Below are 21,035 nucleotides of genomic sequence, written 5' to 3' on the forward strand. Positions count from 1 at the left end.
AAGTGGTATGTGTTAAGATTGCAAACAAAAAGAAAATATCAGAACTTAAACAAATTTTGCTTTTTTCTCTCATAATTCTATATTCATTTCAAATGATAACAAGGATTTTTCTGCCAGCTCTGTAGATTCTGCCTGGGCTTTTGAACAGCGTTTCTACTCATGCATTTTCAGCAGCAGCTCTGGCCCCTTTTCCTCATCTCTGCTCCAGCTCCTCCCTGGTGATAGAACAGCTGAATGAGCCATTCACTGCATAGCTGAACAAAGAACAGATTGGTCCGACAGAGACTTGTCTTCTTTTTTTAGCTGGTTTATTTTTCATTATTACCAGTGCCAACAATCTCAAAGGTGACATATGAGTTACAAAGTCTGTGTGTGTTCAGTTGATTCCCTTAATGACAGTATTGCTTCATCACTGTGAATGAGTTTACCCAGCTTGCCTGATTACAATATGCATAAATAATTCAGCTGGTAAGTCATGTAAGTGATTAGAATGTCACTTTTTTCTTTGCTGTGTTAGGGTTATGGACATAAGCCCTGGTAAAAGGCATTTTACTCCAGCTATACATTGTTCAAAAAGGTTGTTTTAGTCTGTGGCTGGCTGAAGCCAACCACAGTATCTTCAGGTTGCAATTTGATGTGCACTTAGATCAGTGTTCCCACAAAAATCAGTCTGTGCTTCTCTCTCCCTAAATGCTGGTTCTTGTATTCAACAAACACTGTGGTGTATGAACAAAAACATTTCTGCAGTCCTATAGTGAACTGGTGCAGCTGAAAGTTTGCTTTTCAGCTAGATCAGTGATACCCTATCCGGGTCACTGAGCGGGGGACCAAGTTCTTGTGCTGGCACAGCTAAGGAGGAATTGTGAGGACACGGCTAATATCCCAGAGAAGAAAGAGGACCTTTTATTTTTTCCCCTCTCAGTTGCAGGACCAGCTTAAATGCATGTTGGCTTCATATTAAGGCTTTGTTGAAGTCGTGCAAGAGGCTACATGTGAGGTCTAGTACTCTGTTAAAGTGGGGTACTAACTGTCATTAAATACCTACAGGGAGCAGATATGCTGAATAAGAACATGCACCTTCCTATCATCATCCTTAAGAGTGTATTCAGATTTTAATAAAATGGCTCTTACAACTATAATCTTAAAATTCAATTAATAATACCATTTTATAGAGGAAAAGGTGCAGCCACAAGTTCAGGCTATTTCTCAAGGTCAAATAAAGAAAATTAAATCTTTCAGGTCAATATCCACCTTCTATCTTATAATAACCACCCTTACATAAATAATCTTCACTGAAACAGATCTCCTAGAGATCCTAATAATTAGAAGTGGTAAGTATCATAAACAGATCAGCTCCAGTCCTGCAAATACACAGATAGAGTATACTTTATTCAAGGTTTTGCAATTTTGGTATAAATACAATGGCCCAATTTTATCTTTCAGGCAAACCCTGAGATTAAACCAGAGATTAAATTGGCTGTTAAATGGTCTTAATAAATTCAGACATGATCAGCTGAATACTACTGGGACAGTTAAAGTAAGTCAGTCTTCTCAATTGATGTGAGCCCTTGCTGTCATGGAAATAAGATTTGCACCCATGGTGATTTTTGGCTTGCAAAAACGGAGCCTAAGAGAATATAAAGGACCAGTTCAATATCTCTGCTAAGGGTGGTGGTCAGTAGCAGCTGATTTTCTTTGGTTTTCATTGTACAATACTCAGGTGACCATGCACTTAATATTTAGGGAGTAAACGTACTGTTCAAAGAGTATCTACATAATTACTCAATTATCTTGTGGCTATACTGAGAGATAAAAATGCTAGTCTCATCAAAGAAAGGCATATAGTGAGAATTTTTGCCTTCTGACTTGCACAGCTCATGTTACATGTGAGGGTTTTTTCCTAAAAGGAATAGTTGCGAATATAACAGCTATGTGCACTGTTCTGCAGAATGGTTAATAGTACTGAATCGCAGTCAAATTGAATTATTTTCTATTCGTAGATTGTGACTAAAATGACAAGACACGTGCTTCAAAAATTCTATTTTGGTAAGATCTGGCAATGCATAAACAGCTGTTAACATTTAGTCCTCTAATATTTCAAACAAGGGAGAGCAGTGAGTTTTCTAATATAGCATGTACTGAACTGATCAATTCTAGCAGAGTTAACTAATTTATTTTGAAAACCATTGAACTTATCTAGACAAAGACTAATTCTTAAATGCAACATTTCTTGGATGGAAGGGCTGATTTGTTTTTTGGCTGAGCACTGGTGCACAAAAAAGGATTGGGACCTTGGCACAGGGTATTGTTCAAATCTCCCAAACAGGCCGGTTGGTTGCAGTCTGGGTAGCGACAGGAGTCACTGGATCAGATGAGACTTCCCTAACCACTTCTCTGCTCAGTTCTCGCATCCCAACTGGCCCCTGATTCTGTGCGACTACTTGAGCATAGGGATTATCCAATCCTATAAATTATTTTAAAGTAAAACATCTTACTGTATTATGTACAAAAAGACTGTTCTGTGTGACCATTTCTGCATCTACAGGAAGAGTTTCAACGGACTGTTTACAAGCATCTTATCTGTGTGCTATCTGGTCAATTCTGCAGCAGGAGCCACCAGGAGTCTCCGGAAGGGCCAGATTCTCCACCCAGGATGTTAAATGACACATTTTGGTGTAGAAATTTCACCTGGCACAGCAGGAGCTGCCTGGGAGGAATCCTCAGGACTGTCTGATATCTCCACCTGAAGATCTCCCGCAAGAGTCAGTCAGATCCTTTGTTCTGGAGGTGGGGAGGAGCTGGGTCTGTCACCCTGTCTTTGCTCAGTTGAGTGTCTTTTCTGTGCAGGGACTAGCTGAGGAGTTCCTGGACCACTCAGGGAGTTAATGAGTTTAGTGCACTAAGTGTGCACTGTGGTGGGTTGACCCTGGCTGAACGCCAAGTGCCCACCAAAGCCGTTCTATCACTCCCCCTCCTCAGCTGGACAGGGGAGAGAAAATATAACAAAGAGCTTGTGGGTCAAGATAAGGACAGGAGAGATCACTCACCAATTACCATCACGGGCAAAACAGACTCAGCTTGGGGAAAATTAACTCAATTTATTACAAATCAACCAGAGTAGGGTAATGAGAAATAAAACCAACTCTCAGAACACCTTCCCTCCACCCCTCCTTTCTTCACGGGCACAACTTCACTCCCGGATTCTCTACCAGCACCCCCCCAGCGGCTCAGGGGGACGGGGAATGGGGTTTACGGTCAGTTCTTCACACGTTATTTTCTGCTGCTTCATCCTCCTCAGGGGGAGGACTCATCACACTCTTGCCCTGCTCCAGCGTGGGGTCCCTCCCATGGGAGACAGTCCCCCATGAACTTCTCCAACATGGGTCCTTCCCACGGGCTGCAGTTCTTCACGAACTGCTCCAGCATGGGTCCTTTCCACGGCGTGCAGTCCTTCAGGAGCACACTGCTCCAGCGTAGGTCCCCCATGGCATCACAAGTCCTGCCAGAAAACCTGCTCCATGGGCTCCTCCCTCCACAGATCCACAGGTCCTGCCAGGATCCTGCTCCAGCGCAGGGTTCCTGCAGGGTCACAGCCTCCTTTGGGAACCCACCTGCTCTGTCGTGGGGTCCTCCCCAGGCTGCAGGTGGATATCTGCTCCACCGTGGACCTCCCTGGGCTGCAGGAGGACAGCCTGCCTCACCATGGTCTTCCCCACGGGCTGCAGGGGAATCTCTGCTCCGGTGCCTGGAGCACCTCCTCCCCCTCCTTCTGCACTGACCTTGGTGTCTGCAGGGCTGTTTCTCTTACATGTTCTCACTCCTCTCTCCGGCTGCTGTTTTCCGTCCGTCCCAACTTTTTTCCCTTCTTAAAAATGTTATCACAGAAGCATTACCACTATCGCTGATGGACTCGGCCTTGGCCAGCAGCGCGTCCGTCTTAGAGCCGGCTGGTATGGGCTCTCTCTCAAACACAGGGGAAGCTTCCAGCAACTTCTTACAGAAACCACCCCTGTAGCCCCCCGCTGCTACCAAAACCTTGCCACACAAAGCCAATACAGCACACAGGGACATCGCTAAGACCCAGCTACACCACAATTATAACTAAAGGATGACTTGACTTTCATCCAGCTCTCGCCACAGCACCTCTGTAATTGAAAACCATGCTGAACAGCATTCATCCAGCTGTGAAATAAGATAGGCAACTTGTGATTTCCTGTGGGTTGTCTTCTGTCTTGTGGTTTAACTGGGCACAGGGTTTCCCTGCGAACATGGCTATAATACCATGCGGATCACGTTGTTTTGCTTTCTCCTGTTTAAAATTGCTGCTGCTCTCTAGAGAAATCTGTTTCTAAGATTCTGCTTTTTTCCCCCAGAATGAACTAATGTAATGAGACTTAATTGCATGTCTTGTATTTAGCATGGGCTTTGCCTTATTAAATCTCCTCAGTCATAGCTGGGGCAAGAGAGACGTTGTAGTGCTACAGTCAGCTGGGGTAGGGTAAATAGGAGAGTTGCAAAATGGAACAGCCCAAAAAAAGAAGAAGGGTCCTGTTGTGTTCCAGCAATGAATAACTCCACTTGATTTAAGCTATTGGCTTAACGTGCAGACAGAAAATATCCTTTGGCTGCTATTTCCCAGGCCTTGTCTAACTTCTGAAAGATTTCTTTTGTTAAAACTGATAAAGATCAGCTAACAACTTAATGCCAAAGTATGGGAGAAGTATTTACCCACACAGCTGCTCTTATTTGGTCCATTTTCTAAACTGTGAGAGGACCAGATTTTCTCTTGGCATTTCATAATCATATGAGTTAACATACTGTTTCAGTTGGACATTGGATCTTTTTCTTAATACTGTGTATTTCCTGGCTTGTCAGCACTTCAGCTTTTCTGCTCCCTGCTGCAGACTCGAATTTGCTTCAGAATGCTATACAGCTGTGAAAAGACTGTAGTACTGATATGTCATATATCTCTGTTCTGATTATTTTCAATATAAAGTGCTAATATAATTTGCTCCTTGATTCAACAGAAGTAATTTAAGAATCCTAATGCCAAAACATCTCGCTGTAGCTTTGATCTGTCTTCCTCTCTCCATCGCCTTAATTCAGGCTAATTAAGAAATTGTATCTCTATCTGGTTACTTTCCAGGAGTTTTGTGCAATACCAGTTCTACACCATCACAGAAAAGGAATCCCTTCTATTCGTCTTTCATAGGCAATATAAAATCCCCATATTTAAAAATAGTAATGTATCATTCCAGCACACATCCCAGAATACTTAACCTGGAATCTTGACTGTAGCAATTATATTTTGCTCCTTTGAAGAAGTTAAGATAGGGAGAAGTTAGCATTGGTTACCATGTTACTTAGTTTCACAATATAGACTCCCCTGTATTAAGCAAAGCAGAGAGCTACTGTTTCAGAAAGCAATAGCATTACAAGTGTTCCAGTGGACACAGAATGGTGCCCAAATCTCCTTGCATGTGGTATGTATCTGGGATGTTGACAATTCAGGAGTTTACAAATGTCTGCCTTTACACACCAGACATTTTCAAAACAACTCTGATTAAATCCTTGTTTAGAGTCACAATCATTTCTTTCTAGACAATGGGTGGCATTTGTTTACAGCTGGATCATATACCGAATGGGGATTTTCAATTTAAACCTGATGTTGAAATTTCTGGTGTTTTCCTCCATGCCTGTGCCAATGGAAAAGGAAGTCCTGCCTTCTGCTACGTTCTCCCTTCTTATGTTCAGTCACAGTTGTGCACTTATCCAGCAAAAGACACAATACACGTGGTTAGACACAGACAATATTTTCAGGAAATACAATAATCACTTCAAGCCATATAGGAAAATTTAAGAGCTCAAGAAAACAAATTAGTAGCTTTCAGCTATTAGGAACTTGTGTTTACTCCTGCTAGGAAAAACATGTGACAGCTGGGAATAGAAATAAACCAAAGGAAATGTGTTAAATTTCTATAGCAGGGGATTATCAATAACAAAATGAAATGCAAAACATTGTAAAAATAGCTGTGAGAAAAAAATAATCTCCAGAACCATCCCAGGAAGCATGATCAGTTTGAGTTTTCTAATTTACAATAGTATTCAAGCAAATCCAGTTGTAGGCTGCGTTATCTATGATAGACCATACAGAAGCTTCTACAGACCCTCATGCCATCTCTGGTGCCCTGCAAAAATAAGGAGGTCTCACCTGAGATATTGTCTTGCAAAAGATGCCTACTGGAGGGCTGCTGTGGAAATCTGGACCCAGAGAACTGACTTGCCCACACTAGGAAAGCAGGGAGAAGAGCCTGGAATTCTTTTGGGAATGGGGCTGTCCATGAAACAAAGACAGCGATGATGCATAGAAAGAGTCTTAGAAGAAAAGGACAATTTTCTAGGGACAGAAATTGTCAAAGGCAACCTTTTGTCTCAAGAAACAGTAATTTACTTTGCTGACTTGAGAGTCAAAATCAAAAGCTGCAGGGTTTTTTGTGCTTCAGTAGGCATACACAAGCAGCTCAGAGGCACATTTCATCAAATTATGTTGTTTTCATGTTATCTATCTAATAAGACCTTTTTGAGTTCCTTTCCTGTGTTTTAAACTAAAAAGTCTCTGTGATGTGTTTGAATCTTACCATGAATAGTGAAATGTAGTCCAAGCAAATTCCGTTCTGCCCAGTGTTCAAGATCTCCTACAGGAGCTCTAAGCAGATTAGTGCTGAGAGCCTGAGAGAATTATAGCTCTCAGATGACTTCTCAAGTGAGGTGGACAGGCATCAGCTGCTCAGATTAGTGGTTCTCAAGGTTCTCATAACTCCTTGGCTAATTAAGGTGCAGCCACATGGCGTTTGAAAGTGTACATGCAAACTAACAGGAACCAATGTACCATAATGAATGATGAACTCTGTAATCCAGCGGCAGTTGACAAAAGAACTGCTGAAAACCCCACCAGCACCTCAGTATTTGCTAAGCTGCAATGCCAGAAACCTCATGTGTTGTGGCTGCCTGTGTGCCGCCAACCTTACAGAGCCAGCTCTTTCCAGTTGTTAGGCTGACTCTCCGAATTATTTGCAAGGGAAACATCCTCACCTCTGCAGTTGCAGAGGTCAACAGCATTTGGTCAGAGTTGCAGATGGCAAGTCAGATCCGAAGGTGTCTGCACCACAAGCCTAAGGAAGGACAGAAAGGTGAATATTTCTTTTGATGACTGGGCTTGTATTCTCAAGGCCTTCTCTGGGAGGTCTATAATTGAATCAAGTAGAATAGCGGCCATAGAAGGCAGCCAAATTTGTGCAGTCTGATTTATCTGCAGCTGTACTGTAAAAAAAAAAAGCCCTCCCACTGAGCCTGTTTTGTGAGAATGAAATTCCTTGTCAGCTGCTTCCTGAGGTGATACTTTTGCTAGGAAATTCAACCTGTCTATAGAACACCTTAGCACAGCAGTAGAAAGAACGTGATCATTTTATTGTTGCTGACTTGATTAAAGAGTCAGAACAGTGCAATAATAGTCATCCATGAAGCTGAGTGTTCAAATGGAGATAACACTAAACCATTCAGATCTAACCTATAAGCTAATGCAAATATCTTAATATCTAGCATTACTAATCTATTTAAAAATTAGCTCTTTTCCTTACTAATATCATTATCAGTTGAGATTTCTTCATACATAGTTTAAAGCAGTGTAATCTTCAAGTTCAATAAAAGAAAAAGTCAACGCTTTTTTCCACTTCATTACCTTTTTTCCTTGTCATACCTCCTTTTTCTAAGTGAATTAGGATGAAATGAAAGAAAAGGGAACAAACTTTGAAATGTTTTGAAACATGATTTTTTGCCTTGCTAATAAATGTTCAATGTTTTTCTCGAAATGCAGCATTTTTCAACAACTTCTACAATTAATAAACACAACCTACATTAAAAAAATGTTCATATTAACACAGTCTTTCCTATGTAAACTGCTCATTGAGTGAGAAAACAAGGTCTTGAAGTAAGTCTTCATGAAGAATCAACCTAAGGCTGCCATCTTGCCCTTCTACTTCCACTCCCATATTCCCCTTGCCTCCTTTGTGTTGGCAGTAGAGCTCGTGACCAGGAGGTAGACCAGATTAGCTGCATGGGAGGCTGAAAACTGAATAAGCAGAGAAGAAGATAAATAGCAAAAGGAGCAAGAAGATGGGATTTCATCTTCTGGTAGCAGACAATACTTGCATCCGCTTAAGCCCATCAAAAAATCACATGCTGAAGCCTTTTGAATAGTACATCAGAAAGTGTCTGCAGTAAGTTAAGATACATCCAAGACCTTTTTTAGGAAACAACTTATTTTTGACATAACTGCTAGCATTTATTTAAAGTCCAATGTGAATTTGTAAATTAATGTTTATGAATATGTTGTGGCTTTGGGAAGAAAAGTAGCGCAGTATCAATGGTTCCAGACCCTCTAACTGATGGAAGTGCTGCAATACAGGGTAGTGAGTCTACAGAGAGACTGGAGAGTGCCAAGCTTTGGTGTTAAAATGCCACCCTTGGCAGTGGTGGCTACATAGCAGCTTCTGGCATGGCACGGCACTAGGAAGTGGTGCTCAGCACTTGGTTCAACACGTGTGGTTCCCAAGGACAGATACTGCTTGGGCAGTACTCATACACTGTGTTTTCAAAGTTTGCTTATCATATTCTGGCAGTCTTTGGTGCCAAGTGAAGCTTATTCAAATACTTAGAGCTTTAATTACATTTTTCTCTTTGTTAGAACAGAAACTAGGACAACAACCCTGCTCTTGAAATCCACCTTTCTGGTTTCTCTCCTCAAAACAACCCTAAAGACTCATACCTTCCAGCTCACCGCAATTTCTACTCCAAACTGACTGTTGGGACACAGATAAAAAGCAGTTTTGAAATCAGAAACTACCCTCTTACCCTTCGATGAGGCCTCTGTGTGTGCAGCTTCATGAATGCTGATCCAGCAGTGGAACAAAAAATGTACAAAAAAGCTTATGCTGCTTCTAAGGTGTGTTCTCTGCCTGCTCAGTAGATACACAAAGGGATAAGTAACATTACATACCTGCTGAACCATGTATGCAAACTCCTGTAAAATAAAACAGGGGAAAATCTGCCAAGAGATTTTTTTTCAATGAGCACAAATATGTGAGGTACTTTTTTAGGAATTTTAGTATGAAAAAAAATGAGGGACTCCCATGTTTTGGGAGAAATAAGAGTTCTCTGCATCCCAGTATTTATGTTGACACCCAACTATCCCCTACATTTATACCAGCTCTCGGAGACACAAGGCCTGTCTGAAAGTGACAGCAAAGGACTAAATGAACCCACAGAAGCGGAGAATATAAAATCATTTTTCCACCCCCCCAAGCAAGTTGTAGTACTGGCAACAACTGCTTTAAACTGTGCATACTCCATGACAATTATTCTCATATAAACGTTACTTCCGCACCCCAATCAGATAAAAAACCAACTTCCTAGAATGCCAGTTTAGAATTCTAGAAATCTACACAGGAGTTACCAACAAGTCTCATATTCTGCATAAATAATCCAGGTTGTTTTGTGAACTTGCACTAGGGCATCAGTATTTCTAATGCTCAAAGGGTTTGTGTTTTGCCCTATAACAATGGGGAAATGCTTGTTACTGAGTCACCATAATGCTGCTGAGCTGTAGTTGCCAGGAGCAGCACACAACAGAAACGATGCATCACTAACCATTACTGTCGTTCCGGACTGTCACAAGTCCCTGGGATGCCTGCATGACTTTCACACATAAGGTAGTAACATATTCTCCAGCTGACAGCACAGCTGGCACGGCCGAGGGGAGGACAGGATGGCTAATGCCACCACTGTCTGTCCTGTGTGACACTAACACAATGCAAATCTTACCAGTCTAGGAAAAGACTAATCCAGCACAGAACTTTTCAGCTGGGTTAGCAAGTTGCACTGGTTAAGCGATGGCTGAGCGAGCAGCAGAACTGACGCAGGGAAGGGACAGGGCTTGGGTGCAGAGTTAGGACTGCGCTCTTTTCCCTGTCACACTGACACTCTGGCTCTGCTGTGGGGCCGAACCAGATCCTGGCCCCCAGCCTGCATCCTGGCCACAGGCAGGGAAAGGAAATCCTCTAGATTAAAGGAAATCACTCTCCTTCTTTTAAAGGCAAAAGGAACCCTAGAACTTCTTAGGGCTAGCTTACAATAAAAATAAAGGGAAGTTATAAATAACAGTCAAGCTTTCAGAAGGTGGCAAAAGGATTGGCTTGGGTTTTTAGGGGTTGGTTTGTTTGTCTTGTTTGTTTGTGGGTTTTTGGTTTGTTTAAAGCAGGAGTCCTATAAAATTAGGGAGTTAAAATGCAGTATACACAACATTTTAAGCCTGTTAAGGCATCTGAAACAGTCTGGCAATCAATATCAAAACAGGTAAAGCCTTAAATATTCCAGCAGTTACTGTTTTCCACAAAATTAATCAAAATAAACTGCATCTGTATGAGAATGTTTTATTAAAAATACATATCTTCTGTTTAACATAAAAAGAAACAACACTGTAAACAAACACAACTTGAGAAGTTGGACAAGAATTACTTCAAAAAAATACAGATTCCTGTAATCCCAGAGCACCCAACCTTTTGACTGCATGAGCCACAAGTTAAAATCTTCCTTTGTTCAAGACCCAGAGTGCCTGTCCTGTACACAGCAAAGTGCCCAGGAAGGAGCAACTGGTCAGAGGCAGGGGTGCTAATTGCTCCACAGCGGCTGTTCCCTGGCAGAGGTACATGCAGGATACACGCGTTTTTCTCCTCAAATCCAGGGAGGCCTGTCAATCCCCAGCCCTGCTGCTGTGCACAATGGTAACCTTAGCAAGAGAAATGCTGGAGCGGCACTCGGCTCAAGTGTCACAGGTTGGCCACCTCTTTGTGTAAAGAAGGAGAAATACAGCACAGCACTTTCAGGTAATTTCACTTCGGATCCAGCAGAAACTCACATTAACAGCACTGTTGAAAGAAACCCAGCCGTGCTTCAGTGATATAACATGATGCAACAGTCTTTCATAAAGATGACCTTAACTGAAACCTACGCTGGAATCCACTAACTTTTGGATCCCCGCTTTTCGTAACTCAGATCCATCTCAGACTTTTGGAAAGACACAATTTTCAAACCAACCAGTTATCAGTTTAGGCAGCAGCAAATACTGATTGAAAGTTTAGTGCATAAAAATCAAAGTCAGAATACAAAAGAGCTGTCAGACACATCTGCTATTTGAAGTGCACAGAAAAAAAAACACTGGCTGCATTTACTCTTGTAGAAAAGATCAGTTTGCCAGGCTGCCTTTCTTGCTCTGGAGATGCTGAAGATTACGCTCCTTTTAAAGTCACCAAGAGCTGTATTCATCATCCCTCCAAAATGATCAACATGCTTTGTAAATTCAGGCTCAAAAAGCATGCCAGACACTGACTGTAAACTCACATTTACTGGCCAACTCATAACTTGCACAAGGCACAAAGAAGAAAAGACACTGCAATGATGAGGAAGCAAGCTGATGTGAAATCACAAACCAGTGGTCCCTGTGCTTTGACCTGACAAAGCATCTAAGGATATGGGCAGCTGAAACAGCAACAGTATCTAAGGTTGGGCAAGCAGAATAACTGTAAAGCAAAGTTCAGTTTTGAAGAAAAAAAAGCTGGCTTGCATGTTGCTACACATGTTCTAATCCCATACAAGTCACGATCTGATTAAAAGGAAAAAAACAAAACAAAACAAAACTTCATCCAACATCATACCTTGCAAACCTAAGAGGGTGTTAAATACATGTAACTTTAGAGGTCTATCTCCTTAAGTATTCTTCATCATCTACAGTGTTAATTCCTTAGACTGCAATTTAATCAAGCACTCTGAAAGGCCTGTCAGTTTACTGACTATGCTGGGAATTTATGACAGCTATCAGCTTCCTCACTCAGTGCACTTAATTCTGAGGTCTACCAGTTAAAACACAATGATTCCTCTTAATATACTGTTACCACACAGATTGTAACAGAACAAGATTTGCCCAGCACAGCATTTGTTCCTATTTCTAATGCATGGAAAAAGAAACAAACTGACTTTCAGGACCTTGGATGAGTTTGCAGAACTGGAATTAAAGAACTCTATTTGATTTTTTAGCAAAGCAAACTTGTTCTGGGATTAATGAAATACAAATATCCACTAAGCTCTAGAATGCCACCAGTCAAAATAACTTTCCTTACTGGAATGACACCTTAAACACAAGATCTCAATTTGCCAAAATCTGAGCAAATCAAATTCTTGCCTTAATTGTAACACTCTTCAACTCACTGTCATCAAATTTCCAAGTACTTTCAAAGCCCATATTGAAAAGCTTTGATCCTTAGGGCTGACCTGTTCTGCATTTTAGAAGGAAAAAAATGATTTAAAGACATCCCAGGCTGGGAATTTTTAATCCCTCCTCATCCTTGTAGAGCTACAAGGTGAAGCTCACAAGTTACTTAAAACTTCATCTTACAGAAAATAGGAATGGTAAACTTTCTCCAGTTGTGAGGTGGCAGCATAGGAAATAACTGGATTTTAAAATAGCTCAACTTGAAAGGTGTTGAAGAACAAGGCTGAAAAGGTTAAGTCTTAATCAGTAATTAAATAAGCTACAGCATGAAAAGTCCAACAACCATAAAGGTCAACTCTGAGAAATACACAAGCTCATTGTTACTTGTATATACATTTCAAAAAAAAAAAGACAATCTAGATTTAAAAATCTCTCCCCAGGGTTATAATCCCCTTCCTAGAGAGATGTTGTTATAGCCTGTGTACAGTGTTCCAAAAGAATGTTTTATAGCCTTCAGAATTCTTCATGGTTTTCCTAATCCATTTTGCAGTGACATTTCTCTCCAGAATTGAGTAACACTTTAAAGGCTACTTGAAAAATCCATCTTTAAGATGGCCTTCAAATAAAATATTCAAGTTTCTAAACAGAATTTTTAAATACAAGTGTTTTTTGTTTTAATCACAAAATAGATCTAGTGAATTTGGTAACTTATTAAAAAACAGACTAGAAATAAAATTCACGAAGAAGTTTCTAGCCTCCAGTAATTCACAAAATGCTATTACAGTACAGAAGAACGTTATTAGTTAAGCCAGTTTTATTTCTTCTGATAGCTACTTTGAAAATAAAGGGTAATTTGACACTAATTCTATTACAGAAGTTCATAAGCAGGTAGCTTTTTGTGTGTGCAGTAGAAAATAAAGAACAGTGCTACAGAACTGAATTAGTCTGCCAAATACCCTTTTCAGACATCACATCGTGAAATATGTGTGTCTAGATGAAAAGAAATTCAGTGAACCCCCTGAACCCCGTTCCACTGTCTGCATTTGGATAATGCACGGGTGCAAGGGTCCACCTATGTAGCTCTTACAATGGGATCAGAATCTAATAATAGCTTATCAAATAGCAAAGAGGTTCAAACCTACTTTGATCTCAGTAAGCAGAAGGATGAACGGATACTATTGTTAGTGTACTGTCCCAACATTAGCAGCAGTTTTGTCTGTAGTGAGCTCAGAGTTAAAAACAGAAAAAAATTTGGTCAGGAAGTAACACGAGAACAGCAAGAGACTTGCTGAAGTCAGGTCTCCATTGCTTTGCACCTTGGGAAAGTTGACCTTACAAATGATAATGCTCAGTGCAAGGCAGCAGAGAGAATCAAGCCTGTAATTTTCCTGGTTTGAACGAGCACAAGAACTTGGCTTCCAAGACTTTGTCTTCTTAAGATGCATGTGTCACAACAGGAATGTCTATTTCTATGGCAGAGAGGCGAGAGCGTGCAGAATACGGCTGAGAGGCATAGCTGTGCATGCTAGGCGCATGGGAATAGAGGGGCTGCCAGAAAGGAGAAGGTAGGCTTTTACATGCGCAGTACCACAGAAACAGCAGAACGGAAGTGAAAAACAGACCGCCAGCACTGGCAATGGCAATAAACACAGAGATGTCAAAGCTAAAGACAGGCTCGTATTTTCTGTTCAGGTAATTGTTATAAAAAATGACCCAGATGGATGGAGTGAGACAAATGGCACACGCAAGGAGGAACAAGAGGCCAGCCACGAGATGGCAGCCCGCACTGTTTACAAGGCATTTGGCCAATTTGATGTTTGGCACACTGGATACAAAGGCTGTGTTACACATGCCAATCAAGCAGAGAAACAGAGCTGAGACAGCAGTAAACATACTCAGTGGAAGGGCAAACTGAAGAACACGCAAATCCAGTTGATCGACAGCAGTGTACCACTGTGGGTCATATATCACACAGTCTCTGCTCCCATCAAAGCGAGCGCACTTAATCCAGAGTCCAGTGTAAACGGTCACATTCCTCTCATTCTTGTTGAATGTGTACAGTCTCATTTGCCTCCAGTTTGGAAGCAGAACTGCTGCAAGGAGTCCAGCTACTGAGGCTGTTCCACTGAGGAAGGCCAGTACGGTTGCTGCATGAACATCCCGGCAGCCCATGCTTACCCACAGAAGTTGTTTCCTGCAATTAAAAAGAAAAAATAAAAATTTAAAAATCAATAGGTGCAAGTTTATGGATACAGGACGGACTACAGTTGACTTCTGTCAGGTTAATAAACTTGTGTGGTAGGCAGTAACTCTCTGGCACCATCTTTGCCTTAGACGCTTATGTGGAGGTAACACAACCAAGTTCACGCTTTAATGAAAACTCAGATTATTTCACAGACTGTTATGATTGCTTAGCTGACAGACTACTAAATTCACTGTGTTCAAAATCAAAAAGGAGCACTTTAACATTGGATTCTACATAGCCTTTCAGCTTGTGTCACTGCACGCACTTTTAGAGTCTGGGTGGAAAAGGTGAATCATTGAGTAAGTGTGATTTAAGAAGTTTACCTCTCCCTCAACTGGCAGCTCCCTCTCTTTAGCCCAGATGTAACATCAGAGTGCACGGTCAGTCCTACCACACCTCTGTGGGAGTAAAAGGGAATTGCTTAAAACCATCATCACTAGATGGGACAAGGAATGCGTATGTAGGCAGTTATACACATTTCATATAGGCCAAATTGTTGGTGAGAGCTGCAAGCTAGTAGAGAAGGCTCTGTTGAGTAATTTAGTATGATTTTTTCAAAAGCAATTAACAGTTCTTCCACGCTACTTCTGCCTTTCAAAACCAGCTGTCCAAGCACACAAACAATTCCAGAAAGCAGACGGCTTTTCAGCTTTCACATTTTCCTCTTCAGATGAAGTGTTAAAGTATACTGCTTCCTTTTCAATATAAACACTGTCTTCGTAACTAGTAGAGCCTCTTGCCTGCAGAGATCCTGGGAAACAGTCTCAATGATGGGTCTTTTATAAAGAAATTGATTAAAAAAAAAGAGAAAAAAAAAAGACAGACTCAATTTAAGCCTTAAAGAGGCTTAATACATAATAGACACTAAGCATCCACCCCAGAGAATACTTGAAGCAGGACACTAAAAATTATAGTACCTAAAAATGAGCAGAAACTGTGAAAAATCTGAGAGCTACTAAGTCATAAACTCCTACTGAAATTTCTTCCAAATCATTATACTGCATTGCGCTGATTTGTCTAAAGTCACAAAACAATTCTTTAGGTACCAGAAGTTCTACCTAATGTATATACAAATAACTGAATATCTGTATCTCAGTAAAGTTACAGACATGGTTGCAACCAAAGAGGAAATGGGATTTGATCCCTTACTATCCTTCCACACCTGCAAACACCATATGCCCAGGGAACTTCTCAGATAAGCAATTTCCATGTATACTGGAAGCAGACTACAAGCATTATCAGGCTATACAGCTAGTCAGCATTTTATTGATTTACAGACAAATAAAGAAAGCCCAATTTGTTTCGTAAGAAAGCATTAGGCATTTATTTACTTTTTACGCCATCTAACCCTGAAGGATTGCAATGGTATGTGGGAAACAACTGTTGATCATACTCTTTTAAAGAAGCACTGCTGAGAAGAAATAATGACAACCACATTTAAGCTAAAAATGTGCCTCATTCATCAAAAAGATGGCATTATATTTTTGCTAAGAATAGCTGAGTGCGGGCAAGCTACTGTTCTCATGGCAGTAACCTTTTCAGATGGTGGATCATTGACAGGATACCTCACAGGTAGGAGGACCCGAGACTTATTTCCATCATAATTTATTTAATATTACGCTTAACCTCAGCATCAGTAAGGTCAATGCAACCAACCTGCAAGGAAATGGAACTATAACAAATGAGCTTGAGAGGCAAATCTAATATAGCATCAAATTTTGTTCTCCTCGAGCTTGATACTTCTGCTCTTCCATGAAGAGCTTGCCTGTGCCTGGATAAAACTTCCATGCAGGCAGAGCATACTCTGAGACAGAGCTCTACCAGGAGCAGCTGGAATAAGCACAAGACAGATGGTTTTCAGAAACCCACTGCCTCTGCAAATTCATGGGGAGGTATTTTCTTTCCTTCTACGTTATCAAAACATAGTTATGGCAAGGACTACACAGCCAGGACTTAAGACAGCATGGGGGAATTTGTATTTTTCTATTACCTCTGCTGTATCAGTTACATAGACAGAAGACTTTAGTCTCTAGTTCATGCTAGTTGCCAGGTATGTTTAGGCCTCCCTGCATAGCTTGTTTTTGCTAGCCATTCCTGGCAGAAGCATCAAGGGTGGGTTTTTTTTATATTTTGGAGGGTTGTTTGTTCGTTTTGGGGTTGTTTGGGGTTTTTTTCCATTGTTGTTGGTATTTGAGTTTTGGATGGTTTTTGGGAGGGAAGAGGAGGGAAGAGGAGGGAAGAGGAGGGAAGAGGAGGGAAGAGGAGGGAAGAGGAGGGAAGAGGAGGGAAGAGGAGGGAAGAGGAGGGAAGAGGAGGGAAGAGGAGGGAAGAGGAGGGAAGAGGAGGGAAGAGGAGGGAAGAGGAGGGAAGAGGAGGGAAGAGGAGGGAAGAGGAGGGAAGAGGAGGGAAGAGGAGGGAAGAGGAGGGAAGAGGAGGGAAGAGGAGGGAAGAGGAGGGAAGAGGAGGGAAGAGGAGGGAAGAGGAGGGAAGAGGAGGGAAGAGGAGGGAAGAGGAGGGAAGAGGAGGGAAGAGGAGGGAAGAGGAGGGAAGAGGAGGGAAGAGGAGGGAAGAGGAGGGAAGAGGAGGGAAGAGGAGGGGGGTCCTTAGTTGTTCTCTTGGGGTAGGAAGGGAAAGACAAAGAAAATAGCTTATTTTGCTATTAGAGGGTGTCAAGGAAAAGTGAATTTATAGGTAAGATATCCATGATCCCCCCTATCAGGGGAAACTTGTCCCATCTTGCAAATACTGCTAGCTTTATAGCTGTAAGTACAGCTTCAGTTACAAATCCCTGATTAAGACAGCAACAAAATAGATGTTGTCTTAATTAAGATGGATCCATTGTACTCACCAGCGGTGTGTTCAAATCAAGAGAAACTGTAGCAGCTTTTAGAGTAGGAAAAAAGGTGTTACTGGATCTAGGAAACAGAACAAGGAAAGAGTCAACATCACATTTGTTTCATGCAATTCCAGGAACAGTGTTTACATTATAATTCAGAAATAAGGAATCTCAGATATGTTTACATCAGGCCAACTCCATCACCTTTCTACAATTTCCTCTTATTTAAAAAACAAACTCAAACTGCTTTTTTTCTTCCCCCAGGATTTTCCCCCTCTATATACTCATCTCTGTCTTCATGCAACAGACAAAAACTCCCTTCTTAGGTATTCCAAGACATGGAGATGTTCACATCCTGAATTTTGTGTTTCTAGCAAAAAAAATCCATATAAAGCCATATAAAATTATTACTTCAGATGTTAGGTTCCAGGCTGCACTTATACAGCTGGGACAAAAGGGTGTAACGATTTTGTTTTTGATGTCAGAGAACAATACACAGACTCTAAACTGTTTATATACTTGTTCTCTATATTCCTTCCTGGCTTCTACACAAAGGTTTGAAGGAAAAGGGAGAAAGGCAGGAAGTACTGGTGATGCATTTTCAATGGCTGTCCAGCTTTTCCAGAGGAAGAGAAAGGATCCTCTTGTGGATTCTCTTTACACCCCTATCTGGGATCCACACCACCGGGTCCCAAGAGCAACTCTGCAGGTCATAATAGGAAAATCACTTTTCTACTGGACAGTCAGACCTACAAGTATGTCGTTATGTGATTGTAAGAGCTAAAGGTGAGTTTGCTATACTAACACATACAAGGACATAGAGTTTATTCTAATTGACCTATATCAAAAAGCTGAAATACTGTAACATTTATATATGCGTAGTCTCCTGGGGTGCAACATCAAAGAAATTCTTCTATCGAACCATCTAGGCAAGAGCGAGACCTTACAGCACACACTCACGCAACCCAAGTTTTTCACTAAATGAGAAAATTAATTTCCAAGTCTGGGGTCCTCCAATATGAATGCTATTGCATACAAGACATGGAAATGCAGACACAACGAAATCAAGCATCCCACTGGCTTTCCACTGCCAGGTTAATCAACCAAGGCCGCTATGAGTAAATGCGATAATTTGGGCAAACTAACTATGCAGGGCTGCAGAGGTCAGTATCAATACCTTCAATTGCATTTGGAGAAGGAGCAGCTTTTTTTTTTTTTTTTTTTTTTTTAGTTTGGATCTCAAAAAAAAAAAGTATTATTGCACAGCTTGGAGCAGCTGTTCTTATTCACTAATATTTCTGAGCAATTTTCAAGCTTTTTGTGCATTTAGCAGCAACTGAAGCCAAGATAAACATACAGATCTCCCTCTGCAGGTTCACACCCCAAAATACCAGCCAGTGCTCAGTAACAACCATCGTTAAGTAGAAAATTAGTACTGGCAAACAAACCTGTCATAAAGGGAGCTGTGCCCAGCCCAGGAGTCCCTGCCATTAAATGATGAAAACCTGTGGCCACCAGCTGTTATAATAAACAGATACAGAGCAGGTATGGAATATTCTACAATATCCAACTCAGAAAGCCCTCCGTTTCTGCAGACACGAAGTTTCTTTCCTCTTCCTCTATCCATTTAGTCCATCTGATTTTATTCTCTATCACTGGTGGTGTTGAACAACTAGGGATCTCAGCCACTTTTGAATTAGCTGTCCAAGGGAAAAAAAAGCACACTTTGGCCAGGATAGGTGAAACCCTGTCTCACTTTAGATTCTAGACCCGAGCTTCTTACATCCCAAGGATTTTACAGCTGTCATACTCAAGGGTCTTGTATCTGACCCACAGAAGTTACCAGTCCTAATACCACTTCAGGGACAGAATTTACCACGGCTCCTATTCTAAGATCCACGTTGCTGTAACAAGAGATGCTTGCTGAAGCTGGTTAAAAACCGGTAAACTATTAACTGCCCACACACTACAAAAAAAAAAAAAAAAAGAAGGAAAGAAAAAAAGAAAAAGAGACATTTACTAGAGACATAATTCAGCAATGAGTAAAGCCAGCTCTGTTCCCTTGCACGACGGCCTCGAGAATACTGCGGACTGGGAACCACCGCTGTTCTGTAAAGGAGGGAGGTCACCGTAAGTACAATTTACGTACAAATGCACTCCCTAACGATCCACAACAGCATCGTCACTTAAAAAATCACGAGTCTTGGATAACTGACCACCAGAAACTGGAGATCAACAGCTATCCCGTTTCAAGATAAGTGGAAGTAACCGATACAGAATCGGTCCCACCAGTCTTTTTTTTCTTCTAGAAATCAATCCCTCAGTTCCAAGTTCTACAAAACTGCCTAGTAAAAGCAAACCCAGACGTACAGGATCAGAATCAACGTCCCCAGCTAACGCATTAGGACTCTCAAGACCGACTTGCGGCGCGGGCCACCGTCTTACCGACCGATGTGGGAAAACCGGGAGACGCGCGGCGGCGGCGGCGGCGAACAGGCGCTCGCTCCCCCGCGGCGCCGGGCAGCCGCCGTGCGGGCCCCGCCGCCCGCCCAGCACCGCCCGCACCCGCTCACCGCGACTGCGCTCCCCACCGAACCGCACCAAACCCGCCGCGCCGCGAAGCCAGACTCGCAGGGGAGCGGGGCTAAACCGGCGAGGGCCGCCGAAATCATCCGCCCGGCCCTGCAGCCCCCGCTCGGAGCCGCCTCGGCGGCGGCCCCTCACGCCCAGGCGGCCGCGGGAGGCTCCCCTCGGGCGCCGCCGGGACGGAGCCGGAGCCGGGACCGGGACCGGGACCGCGTCCACCCCCAGAGCCGCCCTCGCCGCCCACCTTCCCGTCAGGGCGCGGGGGCACGCAGGAGAGGCACCATCTCCGCTGCGCTCCCCGACCTCCGTCCGCCGGAGCCGCTTCTCTCCTCCCCGGCGCTGGGGAGGCCGCGGGACGCCCGCCCGGAGGGTTGTGGGGCTGTAGTCCAGCGCCGCCGCACTGTCGGCGCCGAGTCCCGGCGCGCACTACAACTCCCAGCGGCCCCCGCGGCGGTCCCCCGCAGGGCGGCGCGGGCCGGGCGGCCGCTGCCGGGGCGCGGCCTCGGCGCCCCCGCCGCGGGGGCGAGGCGGCCGCTCGGTCCCGCCCGTGTGTAGGGAGGACTGCGATTGGCGCGCAGCCCCCCGGCCGCGACCCCCGGCGCTTTAACAGACGGACCTCCAACACGTCAGCGCAGCCGGAGGGGCCGCGCCGTCACTCTCAGCGCCGCTTCGTGAGGCCGCGAGCAAAGCTCACCCGTTATAACCCCCGGCGGGTCTGGGGAGCCGCGTAGCTACGGGCCCTGAAGGCCCGTCTCCCCGCGCTCTGCACCGCTGCGTGCAGCTACGCTTTTGGCACGGGCCCTGCGGCAGCGGCCGCGGCCTCGGCTGCTGCCCGGGGACAGCTGGCCGAATCGGGCAGGGCCGAGACGGCCCCAGGCCCCGTCAGGTCAGCAGTAAAAACCGGGCCTTTGGTCTTCCCAAAGCAGCCGTTCACCGGGAGAGCAGTTGGGTACTGCTCCGGGGGGTGGCGAGTGATTGCTTTTGCATCTGTCTATCTGTTTTTCCTCCACCTGTTAAACGTTAACCTGCAAGTTACCTTGTGTGTT

The 21,035-nt window shown here is 43.2% G+C and overlaps 1 protein-coding gene across 3 annotated transcripts; it reads right to left on the bottom strand.

Annotated features, from left to right (window-relative positions):
- Positions 1 to 10,271: 10,271 nt before the first annotated feature.
- Positions 10,272 to 20,402, bottom strand: CLDN12 (claudin 12). 3 transcript variants are annotated; one of them, XM_049798633.1, is made up of 3 exons: positions 20,234 to 20,402; positions 17,416 to 17,482; positions 10,272 to 14,516 (listed from the first exon to the last, which is right to left on the bottom strand). In XM_049798633.1, the coding sequence occupies exon 3, from the start codon at positions 14,492 to 14,494 to the stop codon at positions 13,757 to 13,759; it is 738 nt and encodes a 245-aa protein (XP_049654590.1). In that variant the 5' UTR covers positions 14,495 to 14,516; positions 17,416 to 17,482; positions 20,234 to 20,402; the 3' UTR covers positions 10,272 to 13,756. The 3 variants fall into 3 exon arrangements, with proteins under 3 accessions (XP_049654590.1, XP_049654592.1, XP_049654591.1); XM_049798635.1 differs by lacking the exons at positions 17,416 to 17,482; positions 20,234 to 20,402 and adding an exon at positions 16,224 to 16,242; XM_049798634.1 differs by lacking the exons at positions 17,416 to 17,482; positions 20,234 to 20,402 and adding an exon at positions 14,891 to 15,332.
- Positions 20,403 to 21,035: the final 633 nt, after the last annotated feature.

This window comes from Accipiter gentilis, chromosome 4, assembly GCF_929443795.1.
Source record: "Accipiter gentilis chromosome 4, bAccGen1.1, whole genome shotgun sequence".
Taxonomy (NCBI): domain Eukaryota; kingdom Metazoa; phylum Chordata; class Aves; order Accipitriformes; family Accipitridae; genus Astur; species Astur gentilis.